Below are 18,972 nucleotides of genomic sequence, written 5' to 3' on the forward strand. Positions count from 1 at the left end.
AAGGGAAGGGGGAGGCGGACAGTTTCTTCGTCTAATGGATAGCGGTGATGGAGTTGGTTCGAAATTTAATTATACTCCAACAGAATCCATCTGAGGTGGACATACTATTGTTATTTAGGTCGATTAGTTGAACTTGACCGCTGTCCTTAATTGTACGGTGGGTCAGTGGCCGGAGTGATGTTGTTGATGAGTTATCGTGTTTCAAGTGCTGTGCTGTCATTATAGCCACGTCACCTGTACCGCTGTTTCTTCCAGAGTGAGTGAGTGAGTGAGTGAGTGGGTGGATGGGTGGGTGAGTGGGTGAATGAGTGAATGAGTGAGTGAGAGGGTGTGTGGTTGAGTGAGTTGGAGAGTGAGTGAGTGAGTGGGTGAATGAGTGAATGAGTCAATGAGTCAATGAGTGAGTGAGAGGGTGAGTATGTTGATGGGTGAGTGAGTGAGTGAGCAAACCTCGTATATCATGGATAGTTTTGTTCTTTAAATCTACCTTTTGTCGAAACTGATTGAGTGAGGTTTAGTGACTCATTGAACTCTGTTTCAATTGCATGTCTGCTGGGTAGCGTCTTGTAACTGTAATTAGTCTGTAAAATAATGTGGGCCTTAGACATTTACCATCTTGATGGACTCATCGCGCACATTGTGGTGCTTGGTAACCATCTTGATGGACTCATCGCGCACAGGTGTGGTGCTTGGGATTCGAACCCAGGATCATCGGATTCTAACTCTCAACAATATTCCAGCTGTTTCAGGTTGGCACTACTAAGGTTTTCACATTGCATATCATTACATGGATATGAAATAAAAACAGTTGACTCAAATGAAATGCTCGTGGGAAATGTAAAATACACAATAACGTCTCTGAACGTCTTAAACTGTTTACCTAAACGCTTCTTGCGATCGTAGGGGCGGCGGGGTAGCCTAGTGGTTAAATCGTTCGCTCGTCACGCTGAAGATCCGGGTTCGATTCCTCACATAGGTACAATGTGTGAAGCACATTTCTGGTGTCCCCCGCAGAGATATTGCTGGAATATTGCTAAACGCGGTGTAAACCATACTCTCACTCACTCACTCACAAACTGGCTCACAATCCGACTCACTCACCCACTCTTGCGATCTCCGTTTGTGTAGAACCCAAACCCTCGAACATTTGTAAGGAATCACAGATTAGTGGATACAATGGGTATAAATTACACATTTCTTCTCAAGAACGGAATCGTTTGTACAATTAGGTTAGATATTTGAATACGATTACGTCTACAGGTCGGGTGAATGTGCCTTTATATAAGGTTATACCAGTGTCCATAGCATAATGGCAATATATCAATCAGTAAGTGACCCAGATATCGTCCTACGATTTCCTCATATTGTGTGCGTCCACCACTTTCCGATAAAAATCTTGATGGATTTGAATAATGCAACATCTGAAGCCTAATCGTGATGCTGCATCACATCACTTGTGACATGAACATCCACTTATATCCCATTTACATCCTTATGGGTTTACAGATCATCCTCATTAGAACAGATCTGAGGAAGTCCTGATTGGTCAAGATGTACACTGTTGACAGACTATCAAAGAATGGACTGACCGCCATCTGATGTCATTGCCCTTCGACATTCCTCGCGGTATTCCTAGATATAGTTGTCGGTTATTCACAGCGCCTGACTTCTTGTCAGCAGGATGTGGCGTGTTATTGTGTGAATGAAGTGTGATATATGATGTTATGTTCGTGCTGTATATTTTCTGCGCTCAAATATTAAGATATTTGATAGCGGCCCGAAAGCAGTTGAGTTTGGACCATACAATCCGGTGATAGATGAGAACTTCGAACAACAAACCAAGTCACTGACCACCCGATCCCCAAGGTTCTAATAAATTCTTACCCGGCACTCTCACTGGGTGATGACCCTGGATCGGTCAGTAGCTATATAGTCTCATGAGTGAGTGAGTGAGTGAGCGGTGGGTGGGTGCGTTTAGGTGAGTGAGTGAGTGGCTTGGGTGGTAGGTGCGTTTGGTTTTTGGAGGGGGGGAGTAAGGGGGTTTGGGGTGGGTGGTTTCTTTTGCGTTTGGTAGAGTGAGTGAGAGAGTGAGTGAGTATGGCTTAACGCCGCTTTTAGTAATATTCCAGCAATATCACGGCGGGGAACACCAGAAATGGGATTCACACATTGTACCCATGTGGGGAATCGAAACCGGGTCTTCGGTGTGACGAGCCAACGCTTTAACCACTAGGCTACCCCACGCCCCCGTGAGTGGAATGAGCAAACAACTATATAACAGTTTGATGCAATAAAACCAGTTAAAACATCCACAATGATTCTAAACATGTTTACCAATACCTGTATTTTCAGTGGGCGTGTATTATTTCAAACACTGTTCCACTGACATACTTTTATCCACCTTAAGCTTTAAAAAATCTCGCCATTATCATGCTAGATCGTATCTCAAAATAGCACGAACATTTCTCATAAAAAGGGCTTTTTTATCCGGTTTCGTTTTCACCTCGCTAATCGTGTTACGTATCTACCATAAGTGTAGACATGACATCGTGACAGCTATAAAGTACACGTGGTAGAGAAATTGTGTGGATAGAAGTCGTGAAGATCCAGCTTAGAATTGATCTTCAGTAACCCATGCTTGTCGTAAGAGGCGACTAACGGGATCGGGTGGTCAGGCTCACTGACTTGGTTGACACATATCATCGTATCCTAATTGCGTAGATTGATGCTCATGCTGTTGATCACCGGATTGTACAGATTCGATTATTCATAGACCGCCGCCGTGGAGCTGAATATTGCTGAATGCAGGGTTAAACAACAAACCAACCAATCAACTTTGATGTGTAATAGTGAGAATGTACTATCTCTCAATGGGCGATGGGGTAGATAAGTGGTTAATGGCCTCACCCGCTACGCGGAAAACCTGGTTCATATTTACGGGGCACATCAATGTAGTGGATCGACAAAAGTTGTACACTTATGATACGCCTGTACTTTTATTGGGCTTTTTGAGGGGGAATAAGGGATCTTTACACGGATTGCTGTATATTAACTCCGTATCCTTATTACACTGGGTCACACTTATCGAGCTGTACAGGTATCAATAAACATGTATGCAAACATACGAGTTGAAGCGTCAGTAAAAGAACCTCTGTTCTGTCTGACATCGGCATTGGTTTTGGCAACAGCCTAATCTCACACAGTTCTTAAAACACAGATAAGTTTCCCTTCCATCATTTGATAATGTGAGGAATTACATTCTAACTTTTCTCTCACACCAAGACACTCTGATCCCCATTGATCTTCACTGGACTTTGTATGAGTACTTCTGTGTGCTCAGATATATAGATGCCTTAATCTTCTCCTGGTGAGCGTAATGCTACAGGTCCTGGCTTCCCTCCCAAGCGTCGCATCCTCTGCTTCCAACTAGAACTTCCTAGCTTCTGCACTTATACTCCCTAGATTATCTACTTGTTCTTCCTAGCTTATCCACTTGAACTTTCTAGCTTATGCACCAGAACTTCCTGGCTTATCCATCGGAACTCCCCAGCTTATCCACTTATTTTTCCTAGCTTATCCACTTATTTTTCCTAGCTTATCCACTTGTACTTCCTAGCTAATTCACTTGTACTTCCTAGCTTATACACCAGAACTTCCTAGCTTATCCAAGAGAACTTCCAAACTTATCCACCTGTTCTTCCTAGCTTATCCGCCAGAACTTCCTAGCTTGTCCACCACAGCTTCCTAGCTTATCCAAGAGATTTTCCTAGCTTATGCGAAAAAACTTCCTATCTTATATCTTGATAAAATAATCAAACCGAATCTTGGACCATGCGGTTATGGCACCTATGAATTGCAGAGAATCAGCCCGACCAGACAATCCTTGCACCTCTTAAACAACTTATCCAGCTCGTTATGTTTCAGATAAATGCAAATATAGACGATTAAATATCACCTGTTTATTGACAATACGTAATAATTCTGAAATGTAAAAGAATAGGTTAAGGCTATATTCATTTGTAAACATATGTTTAAAAAATGGTTGCTGTACAAGAAAGATCCATGCATTCGTTACTACAGTTACTACATCGGACAGTGGACATAATGTACAGAATATGCATTTATTACTCACCCGTTGAAAATAGCACTGTTTAAAATTTTTACAATTGTGTAATAACATCGCGTGATGCCGTACGTATGACGTCAAAGTGGTTTACAGTTATGACGTCACAATGCTAATACCTATGTCACAATGGTATTAGACCATGCTTAACTCGCGGAAAGCTGAGACTCATCACACTGCTTGAATTCTTAGGAAAGAAGTTTTCGCTCGATATTATTTTACTAATGTTGGGTGAGTAACAAATAAAATACTACACTATGTCCCGTGTAATACCATATTTATGAAACTCGTGAATGGTATTGGTATCTAACTCACTTTTGCTCGATAGATACCAAACCATTCACGAGTTTCATAAATATGGTATTACACGGGACATCGTTTAGTATTCTCTAATTATCATCCAAAACTGTGTTCCACAGGAGATATTGCTTGTGTGAGATCAAACGATATATATCTCCTTGGAGAAATCGTTTTGACAGCAGATTTTGTACAATGCCATGACATCATCAATTACATGACTCAAAATGCTTTGACGTCAAAATCCTGATGACGTCACAATGCTATGGCATCGCTGCACTGTAAGTCAGTACCGTGTTCAGAGATGTACATTTTTCATTGAAACATAATGAAGAATGACTTTTGATGATAGATAGAATCTCATCCGCGTGTCTTCTGATATAAAAAATATCAAGACTCGTTGATAAAAGTAAAAATATCCTCGGCAAGCATAGGATATTTGTAACTTTATCAACTCGGGGTGATATATTTGATGTCAAAAGACATTCCGGTGTTACTGCACTGCATCCCTTCTCTAAGTCTGTTACAGGCAAAGAAAATGTGCTGGCATGATTTATGATATGAGAAGAAATACCTATCCTATAAGTCTTAGTGTCGATGTCGACCTCAACTGTAGAAGATCATCAGTGCTTCCTTGGTTTCTTCGTATCGTCCGCCGTGGTGTTCGGCTGAGAGATGTTAACTAGAGAAGCTGTCATGCCCATGACGTTACACCAAGTGCTTGGTCCTCTATAGGGGAACTGAAGAGAAGAGAGACGGGTAGATGTGGAACTGGACGTTAGGCTTCTCCTGGAACTGTGGTCCTCTGTAGAGGAGAATGAAGGGTGTAGAGGTGGAAATCGTGCATGACTAGAGGCTTTACTTCGTACTGTCGTCCTCGGTACAGACAGACAAATGGTGGAGAGACGGGTAGATGTAGAACTGGACGTTAGGCTTCTCCTGGAACTGTGGTCGGTGTAGGGTGTAGGGTGTAGGGTGTAGAGGTGGAAATCGTGCATGACTAGAGGCTTTACTTCGTACTGTCGTCCTCGGTACAGACAGACAAATGGTGGAGAGACGGGTAGATGTAGAACTGGACGTTAGGCTTCTCCTGGAACTGTGGTCGGTGTAGGGTGTAGGGTGTAGGGTGTAGAGGTGGAAATCGTGCATGACTAGAGGCTTTACTTCGTACTGTCGTCCTCGGTACAGACAGACAAATGGTGCGGGTAGATGTAGAACTGGACGTTAGGCTTCTCCTGGAACGGTGTAGGGTGTAGGGTGTAGGGTGTAGAGGTGGAAATCGTGCTGACTAGAGGAGCTGTCGTCCTCGGTACAGACAGACAAATGGTGGAGAGACGGGTAGATGTGGAACTGTACGTTAGGGTTCACCTGGTACTCTGGTTCGTTGCAAAAGACCTGACAGGAACAAAGCCGTATAGCTGTGGAGCTGTTGCCTCAGTTTCTGCCTCACCTGGTACTGTGGTCCTCGATGGAGGACGATGAAGAGTGGAGAGACGTGTAGATGTGGAACTGTTGCCTCAGTTTCTGCTTCACCTGGAACTGTGGTCCTCAGTTAGGAAGATGAAGGGTGAAGAGACGTGTAGATGTGAAACTGTTCCCTCAGGAGTCGCTCGTAATCATGCAGGGGTAAGACATCCCCGTCATTGTTGGAAGCACAAGGTACATCACTGAAGTCACGGGACAATCTCTCTGCCATCACAGTAAGATATTCACCACATCTGTAATTACAACATTACACTTACATTGCACATAAAGTTGTCTTGCACAGAAGTGTATGTATTTTGCTTTCATGCTGCGTGGAACAGAAATCATAAATGGATTGGAAATCCTAAAAAAGACCTCAACAGTGATCATAGATTGCAATCCTTTCATAACAAATCGTACATTTCTTACATAGATCCAATTACGACTTTCTCCGTCATTTCCACAGATAATCTATACGGGCTTCGTTTATTCAGTTAGGGTCTAGTTTTCTGGGGTAAGTTGAGTAAATGGTGTTTAACACAGGAGATTGCAACTGGACACATATATGAGGGTTTGTTAACTGGTTATTACCATACCTAACTCCAGCACTTAATGTGAAACAATAAACTTATGTACCTTCTGTCCTGGTTTTCTGCAGTAATAAAGCAAAGACAAACTTGTAAATTTCTAAACGGAAAGATTCGTCCACGTTTCCATTTACTGAATAACAGTTAGTGACTGAGTCGCTGTTAGCACAGTCCATCAACATCACCAAAACCAGAACACCATAAATAGGGCTTCACACATTGTACCCATGTGGGGAATCGAACCTAGGTCTTTGGCGTGAACGCCTTAACCACTTGGCTCCCGACTGCCCAAATTACTGGTCAAAACAGCCTTTACAAAACAAAATGGAAAAAAAGATTTCAGCATATGAAGGTGAACTACAGACATGACGGTTTGCTGTTTAACGCTGCATTCAGCAATATTCCAGCTATATTACGATTGTTTCAAATAATCAAGACTTGTCAAGAAAACCCAGTGACTGATATCATGAGCATCGATTTACGCAATTGGGATACTGGGGTATACATGCATGGCCATAATCAGCCAGCGTTTCTCACTTGTTATGACGAGCTTGCAAATAAGTTGTAGAAGACCAGCTCTGACCTGGTTCTTCACTTTGGTGTAAGTTCGTGTTGGTTGTGGTGTGTTGGAGAGTGGAGGAGGGATTGAAACTTACATTGCATTCAAAGAGATTCATGTATTCATCGTACCTTTTACGTCCTTGCAGACAAGAATAGTAACTGCTGCCACCACAACTGCAACAGCAGTGAGCATAATGGAGTAGACAGCTACGATGGGGACGATGTCGTCGACGTTGTCATCACCTTCTGATATAACACACAGTTAACAAATATGTAATTAGTATGGTAATTTATATGAGAACGCAGAGACGTATATGAATGATAAGAAATGTTCTGTTAATATTCCTTGTTCGTTTAAATGCATATATTGGTTTGAGAACATAAGGAGGAAATAGAGGAAGTTCTGGGGTTTTGTGTGTCTTTTTAATGAAACATCGATCGATTTTCATTAGCTAACAGAGTCCTGTCAACATCGTATTTGAAACATAAAGGATTCGTCTTTAATATTCCTTATTCCTTTCAGTGCATAGATACTGGGTTTAGGACATTAGGAGGAAATACTATTTGTGTCTACTTTTTCAAAGAAACTACGATTCTTTATACGCTACTGGAACCCTGTCTACATCGCATAACGCAACAAAGGAAGCAAGCAATGAAGATGGAAGAATCATTCTTGATGTATGACGGGAAGTATGACCTGTTACAGCTGTACAGGCCAGTGGATCTGTTTTCCAACATGGCATATCACCGAATCCTTGTTATGTACATGGAAATTAAGAAGTGTCATAAGTATTATATATATAATATAAACGATTTGACTTAGGAAATGTATATTTACAGTATATTAACTATTCTATGATGGGTATTTTAAATCATATAATCGGTATTTTTCCCTTTCCTTGAAATATTACACCGTAACCTTGACGATTTGACTTATATCCAATGTATATGGGTTTTAAGACACGACTCCTATTCCAGGCTTCTGGACTTCAGACGGGAGATAGTTCGAGCTACATTCAATCGACATATCAGTACCATACACTCACAGTTCGAGTTTCACAGCCGTTACACATCATGCTTGTAGTTAACCTTTAGACACCAACCTTCTATTTCCTGGTAGCTCCGTCGTTTTCGTCTTCCCTGTGATACGAAACCAAGATGATAAAATGAGTATTAAACTTGAGTAAAATGAAAAAGGAAGTTATAAAGCTGTGACACACTCTCAATTTACATCGCTCCGAATCGTGCATAGTTTTGCTCTGATAGCGATGTCGGTTTGTTTGTTGTTTGACGCCGCACTCAGCAATATTCCACCTATATGGCGGCGGTCTGTAAATAATCGAGTCTAGACCAGACAATCCAGTGCTCAACAGCATAAGCATCGATCTACGCAATTGGGATACGATGATATGAGTCAACCAAGTCAGCGAGCCTGACCACCGTATCTCGTTTGTTAACTTTTACGACAACCATGGATTGCTGAGGATCAATTCTATATCAGATCTTCAGCTATGTATCACTGTGTGAGATGAAATATTTATTCATCCTACTTGAAGATTGATGAAGATACTCACCGCTGATGAACGTATCCTCTCTCTGAAAGTGACAATGTTCAGCAGTTAATTATGCATACAAACTGCAAGGTTAAGCACAGATGCCTGTATTATTGTGCACCGATCACATATCCGTACATGTTTGAATATAGTGCACTGATCTAGCACCGTAGACGCGATATATGGACAGCATCCGATACACGTTCCAATAGAAGGTCAGTCAGTCAGTGAGGGAGTTGGGTTTTGCGCGACTTTTTTCAATGTTACAGCAATATCACGACAGGGGACACAAGAAATGGGCCTGACACATTGATGCCATCTCAGGAATCGAAACCGGGCCTTCGGCTTTAACGCTTTAACCACTGGGATACCCCAACGCCCAAGGTCACTCGGAGCTAATAGTTTATGATAGGCCTTTAGTTTTCTATGTTGACAGCTAAAATTCCAGGACTGTTTTCAGACATGGTTCATAACATTGCCCTTTTAATTATTCGCTACGACCTGTTTATCTGAATGAATTCATGTGACGTTTAAGGGTCTACGATGACGTACAACACGAACCTTCTATCTCCTGGTATCCCCGTCGTAGTTTCTGCGTCAAGGATGTATGTGACAACGCTGGGCGGAAAGAAATGTAGAAAGTGGTTGGAATCAAGGAATATTTATAAAACAGTCCGCTTTTTTCAGAATGTGGCAAATCACAAAATAGCTGTCAAAAATAGCAGATACTGCCAACTGTTTACCCAATAGCCTTGAAGGATAGCAGATACTGCCAACTGTTTACCCAATAGCCCTTGAAGGATAGCAGATACTGCCAACTGTTTACCCAATAGCCTTGAAGGATAGCAGATACTGCCAACTGTTTACCCAATAGCATTGAAGGATTGCAGATACTGCCAACTGTTTACCCAATAGCCTTGAAGGATAGCAGATACTGCCAACTGTTTACCCAATAGCCTTGAAGGATAGCAGATACTGCCAACTGTTTACCCAATAGCCTTGAAGGATAGCAGATACTGCCAACTGTTTACCCAATAGCCTTGAAGGATAGCAGATACTGCCAACTGTTTACCCAATAGCCTTGAAAAGAGCAGATACTACTAAGTTTAAATTTACCCATTTGCCTTACCCACTGGATAGCAGATACTCACCGACTATGAATGTCTCCCCTTCCTGAAAGATATAATTGTGTAGATGCAAAATGTTAGATGAAAAATATATGATAAACGAATTGCTCGTATACTTGCATACCTTTGAAGTAGACATAAATAACTTGAAATTTGTAGAACGATATGTGACTGTCAGCTAAGTAACACTGGTGTCCTGAAGTCCTTGTTGGGATGGTAAGACTAGTGGTTAAAGTGTCTCCCACTGGGATATTGCTGGGATATTGCTAAAAGCGGCGTAAACATCCTCACTCACTCACTGAAAGCTAAAGGCCATCAAATATGTAAATGTGTGCACACTATTGATTCATATCTCAAATGCAGTTCAAGCGTCTTGACGGTTATAAAAGAGACATTATTCATATTTCTCAAGCTGTTCCAGCATCTTTAGGGTTATATAAAAGAAATGATTCATATTTCTCAGGCTGTTCAAATGCATCTTGACGGTTATATAAGAGAAGTGAAATGAGTCTATGTTGGACTGAAACACACACAGAAAAGGACATGTCAAGTAGATACCACCACAGTTTTAAGTAATTTACATCTAACTTCTCATGTAAGCTTATGACATAGATATTCAATTTTCACTCTATTTATGGGTGTGAAAGGTTTTGCATATGATCTCAATAATAGTGTCTCTTAAGGGTATAAACTCTTCACACCGAACACCCGGGTTCGATTCCCCACATGGGTACAATGTCTGAAGCCCATTTCGGGTGTCCCCGTCGTGATATTGCTCATATTCACTCACTATAAACTCTTCCTTAAAGGCTGGTCTCAGATTCAATTTCCCCACATTTACTTCCTGAATGAATACTAATAGACACCATCAAGGACATCTTTACATTTAAACAAAATCCACCACACGGACGTGAAAAATATGATATAAGGAAGTATAAATAGGACAAAATGATCATTTGAAAATGTATAACATGTCAATATAAAGTGAAATGCTTGCCAGATAACGTTTTACTGAGTAACTGGGTGGAAATGGACATCAGATGCTACATACCGAAGTATTATTTATGTTTTACAGTTATAGTAAAGACATTACATCTAAAAACATATTAGTATTGCTTAACGTTTGTATAGGTGTATATATACTGACCAGCAATAGAAACGCAACTCAGAATTCATGAAAATTGTACTTTTTCAGCATGAGTTTGGATTTGATACTTTAACACAAGTATGATGTGGTGATGATAAAGCATTCACCATGCAGGATGGTGTTCCAAATCATTAGGGAGAAACAAGCAAGGATGAAATGCATGACACACGTGCAGAGTGTGGACGTAGGGCTACAAATGCAGGCAGTGTCGTAATGCTGTCATTTCACCGCAACATGCCACGTGTAAGTGAAATGGAGAGACACCAAGCAATAGGCATGCTGAATGCTGGAGTTCGACAAGTTCGTGTAGACCGACATTTTTAGGTGCACCCTTCGACAATAACTCGTCTGCAGCAACGGGTAGTGGCAACTGGCAGCGTTTCTGATCGCCCCGTTCCGGTACACCCCCGTGTGACGTCACAAAGACAGGACCGGATAATCCAACTTCAGCACCTCCGGAACCGTCTGCAGGCGGCAGTAAGCACTGCTAATGCCGTGATTGGGTCTATGGGGCGCCCTATCAGCGAAAGAACTGTGCGTTGACGACTCCTAGCGGCAGGCTTACATTGCCGTCGACCTTACCGTGGACCCATCCTCACCAACAGACATCGACTGGAACGGCGCCGTTGGGTGACAAATCGAGGTCACCATGGTTAAGCCAATTCTGTTATACGGCTGCGAAATATGGGGTTTTGAAAACTGTAAATCTATAGAATCCGTTCATGTAAACTTTTACGCAAATTCATTCCCGTTAAGAGAAGCACGCCATTATAATGCTATATGGAGAACTTGGAAGGGTACCCCTAAATAACTCTATCAAATGTCGCATGGTATATTTCTGGGCTAGACTCCTATCTGGTAAAGAACAAAAGCTGTCAACAATTGTATACCAAATGTTATATAATGAAGCCTGCATAAACAATAGCAACCAAAAATAGATCAAATCCGTGGAAGCCGTTTTGAATGAAACAGGCTATAGCATCTGCTGGGTAAGTCAACCAGCTGTCTTTCTCAATGAAATTAAAACTATTATCTCCTTAGGCTTAGATGATATAACAACCCAAACATGGAGCGCAGAGATTTCGAATTCTTCTAAGGGTACCATGTATCGCGTATTCAAATCTGAACTTGTCTTTGAAAAATATCTCACATATATCCCTTTCTCCTTGGCTCTTAAATTTCAAGATTCAGTGTGAGTTTTGATTTCTTGAATTGCTTTTCTTTTGCTGGTTAGTATTGGTATATATCCGTTTTGGGGGTACACCGTATTCTGAAGTAACCATCCAACATCGCCCTCCCCGCCTATCTCACCCAAAGCATTGTCCCACACTGTCATATATAATTCAGTACATGTGTGGATAAAGAGTCCGCTCGTCACGCCGAAGACCCGGGTTCGATGCTTCACTTGGGTACAATGTGTGAAGCCAATTTCTGGTGTCCCCTTCTGTGATATTGCGGAAATATTGCTAAAAGCGGCGTAAAACCATACTCACTCACATAAAGGAACGTGTCTATCTTTCTTATGCACTATCATCGTGTGACTGTTCATTTGAAAGCATTGACCTTGCTATTCTATGGAGCCAACTATTTCCGGGTGACGATACACTGAACACACACATCGATTACGTGATGTAAACGTAATGACAACTTTACGTGACTCTCGGGTTATCTTCATTCACTCTCACATCACACCGGATTACCTCCACGCCTCTGTTTTCTACAAACAACAACGATGACGACAACGGCGATGACCACGATCAGGACGGAACAGACAGCAGCCACGGGGACGATGGTAACGACACTAGATTCAGTAACTACACGTGCTGAAACATTTAATATGGACAATATTCAGTTCAGTATGCATACGGGTATAATCATGTAACATCAAGCCTCTTCGGGAGGTTTTACCTGATTCAAAACATATTAAATGGGTTGACACTTGCGATGTTCATCTGAAATAACCTTTCCGTGCCACGCTTTGTAAGTGATTGATGAGGTACGCTGTACATCCCCAACAACAACGTCATTGTCAACATCAGCTTCACAGGAGGACATGCAATGTCGGTAACATCAGTGTTCTCATTTGTGCAGGGTGAAGAAACGGAAATATGTAACGAAAAGTGTCAAATTATATTCCTCATATAAATAGAGTTTCAGGAGCACTGTATTCTGTAGGGCTGGGTTTCTAATTGATTTTTTCGAATTAACGGAAACATTTGGGATTTTTGGAGAATCTGAAAGTTAAGACTCATTGGAGTGATAATGCCATCAGATCATAGTGAAAATTAAATTCTTCATCAATATAACGGTTTCAAATGGTTAATTATATTTAATCTTTGAGTGACATCTAAAAGGTCTTTTGTTATTTTAAATCTTTGGGTGCCATTACTTTCAGTGTTCTAGCAGGTGTTCCAGCAGGTGTTCTAGCAGGTGTTTTACCCACCACGATCAGGTGTACGAAAAGAGGCCGTCCCAACAGGCGTCATCCCCCAAAACAGGTTGTATATAACAGATTCTGATACTGAAGTGTTGACTTACAGGAGATCTTCAGCGTCAGGTTCCGTGATGCACTCCCATGTGTGTTGTTGACGTGACACGTGTACAGTCCAGACACAGATACATCTACAGCTGGTAAAGACAACACAGCCTCCCCCTGTCCTGTAATCACCGTCTGTCTGGAGACGTTCCACCAGGTTACAGTACAGGCAGGGTTACAGTCAGCAGAACATCTCACAGCTGCAGGTTTCCCTTCTTCTACCTCCAGCTTGTCACTTGTGTCGTCAAACTGTATCTTGTCAGGTCCATCTGTAATGCATGTGAGATGGTCAGCTGATTAACTATTCTGAGATATAAGTGCAGTTTGCTTCAGTGAATGAAGACATGTTGTTTGGCTTGGCCTGTGGTCTTGGGATTCACAAAATGGTAAACGTCTCAGACCCATATCATTTTATGCTTTCCTCCCACAATAAGTACAGACTACAACTAAAACACCGTTGTAACTCACTTACCCACTCTGTTGCTATGTACAACTCTTGACAACATATCCAGGTGAGCTTACAGTGCCGTGAAAATAGAAGCATTTTCGATAGCGTCAGGAACTCTAAAACTTTGAATGGATCATTAAATCAGACCTGCCTATATTTCCTATTCGAACTTTCACAATAAGAATTTCTGTTCCGTTTACACAGAACACGGTACTTCAGGATAAAATTTAGTGAGAAAACTATCACTCAGAAGCACAGTTTCAAAGATAAGATACACGAAGTTCTATACCTAAAACAAAGTAAGTTCTTACTAACAGAGAACATCCAGGACATGTCCGTGACTCCAGTCAGACTCCAGCCCCTCCTCCACGGCCTGGCAGCTGTAGATGTCTCCATGGTTCTCTCTGCTGATGTGGGTTATTGTCAGGTCATCTCCACCTGTAGGAGACTCATCACCAGATTCTACCCGGGTCCTGTCCCTCCTCCAAATGTAGGTCAAGGTCAGTGGGGGATGGTCCGGGGGTAGACTCCGGGAGGAGGAGGAGCATGTCAGGGTGACATTCTCACCTGATACAGGTGAGGCAGGTCCGGTGATGTTAGGTCTGGTTGGCTTCTCTGTGAACAAATATAACAAATGTGCTCAGACCGTAACACGAGTGCCATTGAACAAGATGTTACTAAATGCTTTCATACTTGTATTTATATACTGTTTATCATTATTATCTATCAAATGTTAAATAGTTAAAGCGTTCAGTCGTCACGTCGAAGACCCAGGTTCGATTCCCCACATGGGTACAATGAGTGAAGCCCATTTCTGATGTTATCTGTCATGATATTGCTGGAGTATTGCTAAAAACTCACTCACTCACTCACTCACTCACTCACTCACTCACTGAGTGTTCCACAGTTACAGCAGGGAATACATGTTCACTGGATCCTAATACTCCTTACCGTTTTGTTGATTAAATATGATAGTTACCACACAACTACTGGCTGCCTCTACTGAAACGAGTTAAATGTACTTTCCGGAGAGAGGAGGGTCGACGGTGTCACTACCAGGTGCGTTATAGCAAGTGTGTTAAAAGATGCAAGACTGATCGACTCGGATACACTCATCCATGTTAAACTGTGACACTGCTTCTTGGTCGGTGAACAAGCATAGTTCACATACATCACACACATGCATACAACACACACACGCGCGCATACACACGCAAACACACATACGCACGCGCGATCACGCAGGCACATACACACACACCCGTATCCATGTCGCCATTTATACAATAATCTAACCCCCCATTTCACCTCACCAAAAGTTCTTCTGCTGCAGTAGAAGACTGAACAGCTATTTAATTATGTTGGAGATACATTAAGATAGTCCAGCTTTATTCTTCAAATAATAGTCTGTTAAATCCATATCCTACTCACGTGTTACAACGAGGACCTGTCTACATCCAGTAACTGTCTGTCTAATGGCTCCTTGACAGTAGTAAGTACCAGCGTCCTGTACAGAAACATTGTAGATGGTAAACCTCAGCTGTCCTGTCTGTGATGGCGAGTCCTCACTGGTGTATCTGATCCTGGTCCTGTAGCCGGTGTGACTGGTGTTGAGTACCCATACACGGTGTGACTTAGGCATGACCAGTAACAGTCTCTCAGCTACCGAACCATTCATCCATAGGTAGTATGGAAATGTGACATTCGCTGGGTTCATGGTTATGTTAACATCGTCGCCAACACGTGTAACAGTGTGTGGGTATCCAGTTGTTATGGAGGCAAGACCTGCACGCAAAACAAGTATTCGTCGTTAAAACAAGGTTAACAGTTGACAGAATTATTCAAGCACCTTATTGAAGTCAGCTCAATATAGTACTAGTTGACAGATACATACCACACACATATAAGCCCCCAAACAAAGAGACAACATCATGTAAAGAGGAAAGAACTTTTATGAAGAGGCGTTATAGTATTTTCTGTGGGATGAGTTGTCAAACAGACACAATTTTGCATTTTTAATGTAAACTTTTCGGAAAATGTAAATTACATTAATTTTAGAGGAGTCCATAAAGTGATATCTATGGACCCTAACGATTGTATTCTTAATATATACAAACAAACTTTGTCACATTTTTGTAATGTATCTATGTAATTGTTTATTATGATTGTTTACACTGTATAATATGTATATATCCCAGACACAGTGCTTCATATACATGTATGCACTATACTTACATATCTTACACACATTACTGACACATGATCTACACTACGCTGAACATACTAACATATCATATACTAACATGTGGTCTACACTACGCTGAACATACTAACATATCATATACTAACATGTGATCTACACTACGCTGAACATACTAACATATCATATACTAACATGTGGTCTACACTACGCTGAACATACTAACATATCATATATACTAACATGTGGTCTACACTACGCTGAACATACTAACATATCATATACTAACATGTGGTCTACACTACGCTGAACATACTAACATATCATATACTAACATGTGATCTATACTACGCTGAACATACTAACATATCATATTCTAACATGTGGTCTACACTACGCTGAACATACTAACATATCATATACTAACATGTGATCTACACTACTCTGAACATACATACATATGATATACCAACATATGATCTACACAACGCTGAACATACTATCATATCATAAACTAACATGTGCTCTACACTACGCTGAACATACTGACATATCATATACTAACATGTGATCTGCACTACGCTGAACACATTTACATGTCATATACTAACATGTTACCTAAACTACGCTGAACATACTAGCTTATCATATACTAACATGTGGTCTACACTATGCTGAACATACTAACTTATCATATACTAACATGTGGCCTACACTACGCTGAACATACTAACATATCATATACTAACTGGGTACAGCAGAAACTGGTTACCCGGTGAGATAAGTCATGTGACTATTAATCTTCTAGCGCCTTACAGGCAGCTTCGGTTATCCAGGGTAATAATAATCAGATTGTGATCAGCGTCCAGTGAGCAACTATACCGACTGGTACTAGGCGCTATATGAAAACAAAACATATTTGAAACTGGCGTGATAAGTTCATACTGACCTGCACGCAAAAATAATACCAGTCATCATTACGTATGCTTACTGACAGAATATCCAGTATTAATTAAGAAAACAGTCACAAAGATGGCTATATAGAATGTGAAGACAGATACATACCACACACATGAAATAACCCGGTCACAGTGTAAAACAGAAACATAGTCAGCAGCTGGTTAACACTGAAAGATTTGAGCTGTTGATGTTCGTGTAGTTTCACTTGACACTATTTCCTTGTCACATGAACCATGTCCCTGCTTGTTGAAACACTAGTGTCGTTATGACTGGGCAGTCGAATATTGGACACTATGTTGTCATGCGTGCTGGTTCTGTCTACTCTGTGGTAGCCAAGTTGTTAAAGCGTCCGCTCGTCACGCCGAAGACCCGGGTTCGATTCCCTCCATGGGTACAATGTGTGAAGACCATTTCTGGTATCCCCCGCCATGATATTGCTGAAATTTTGCGAAAAGCGACGTAAAAAGATATTCACTCACTCATTCACTCAATCACTCTCATATGTACCCGTATTTACTCTTTAGCACTGCACATCAAGATGTAAACGTTACTACTCTGTAAATGATCAGACAACCATGTGATCAACATCATCAGCATCGATCCTCGCAATTTGGATACGATGACATTTGTCAACTGATCCCGTAAGTCGCCTCTTACGACAAGCATGGGTTGCTGAAGATCAATTCTAACCCGGGCCTCAAAAGAAACTAAACGAGAGTTTGTCAGACTCCATTTATCTTACAACGAGTACAGTAATCTGTTTCTTACACACCCTAAAATCTTACCACTTTTGGATCAAATCGATGCATATTTCGTCCTTTCTCATTGTATCGGCGCATTGATACATAACCCAACGTTATGAATGAGTGACGTCACTGGACTTACTACTCACTACACATACTATGTGTAACCCTCCACACAAAAACGTTTCAGTCATATTTGTGCATTTTCGAGGCAATAATCATGATGTAAACAAGATAAGATCAAAGAACTTCTCAAAAACCATGACGTTGCAACTGTAAATCATTCTTTCGCAAGTGAAATTATTTCACAGTGTGGCGTCATTATTATCGTTCTGAACATGTGCTAGGTGACGTTTATTTCATTTGAATTCAGTCGTCATCGAAGGATAGTGTTGGATTTTTTCGCACATGGGGATCTGCTAAGCAGCCAGGTATGAACCCCATGGAACAACTTTTAGGAGGGCATGGGCAGATGTTTTCGTGTGAGGGGTGGCTACACTAGGTACTGACGTGGTCGTCAGTGTCGGTTCACACAATCACAACAAACAATAACTAAGAATTTGGTGACAATATTCATATTAGTGGCGTTGTCATGGTCACCATATTTTCAGGCATTGTTTTCATTCAAGTTTCTAGTGATTTTTCTCTCTCAGATTAGTAGACTGATTACCGCATTTTCAACATATTTAAGCCAGTCGTTAGATCAAATAATTATTTAGTTTTTTTTACAATTCCTTATACTCTCCCAAAAAGAAACGCATATAGGAATTTCAACTGTATTTTTATGTTTATTTTGAAACATCTTGTAGGCTTTATGAGTCAATGAAATATAGCGAAATTGCACACTGGGAATGCAGACTTATCCGTCTTTGGCACCAACTCGAGGAAAGTCAGTTTGAGTGTCACATGGAGACGTGTGGTGGCGCTGAAGTCAATACCTCGTGTGACCACCGTGGGCATCCAGAACTGCACGGCATCGCCTCGGCATCGAACGAATAAGTCTCAGAATCTCGTGTTGCCCAATCGCAGCCCACTCTGCCTGTAGTGCCTGTGCGAGTTGCTGAAGTGTCTGGGGCTGAGGGTTACGGCGTCGCACCTGTCTGTCCAGGGCATCCCACAGATGTTCGATCGGGTTTAAGTCCGGTGATCTTGAGGGCCAGGGGAGCACATTGATGTTGTGGTTCTGGAGGAAGTCTCTAGTGTGACGTGCTGTGTGGGGCCTGGCA

The 18,972-nt window shown here is 41.5% G+C and overlaps 1 protein-coding gene across 1 annotated transcript; it reads right to left on the reverse strand.

Annotated features, from left to right (window-relative positions):
• Positions 1-5,726: 5,726 nt before the first annotated feature.
• Positions 5,727-17,168, reverse strand: LOC124263610 (cell adhesion molecule 4-like). The gene is made up of 8 exons (XM_046698261.1): positions 17,109-17,168; positions 15,275-15,628; positions 14,159-14,458; positions 13,398-13,664; positions 12,560-12,682; positions 7,162-7,275; positions 6,521-6,536; positions 5,727-6,138 (listed from the first exon to the last, which is right to left on the reverse strand). Exons 1-8 carry the CDS (start codon positions 17,149-17,151, stop codon positions 5,973-5,975), a joined length of 1,383 nt encoding a protein of 460 aa, XP_046554217.1. The 5' UTR covers positions 17,152-17,168; the 3' UTR covers positions 5,727-5,972.
• Positions 17,169-18,972: the final 1,804 nt, after the last annotated feature.

The sequence above is a fragment of the Haliotis rubra genome, unplaced genomic scaffold, assembly GCF_003918875.1.
Source record: "Haliotis rubra isolate DU_JTF1 unplaced genomic scaffold, ASM391887v1 Scf89, whole genome shotgun sequence".
In the NCBI taxonomy this organism is placed as follows: domain Eukaryota; kingdom Metazoa; phylum Mollusca; class Gastropoda; order Lepetellida; family Haliotidae; genus Haliotis; species Haliotis rubra.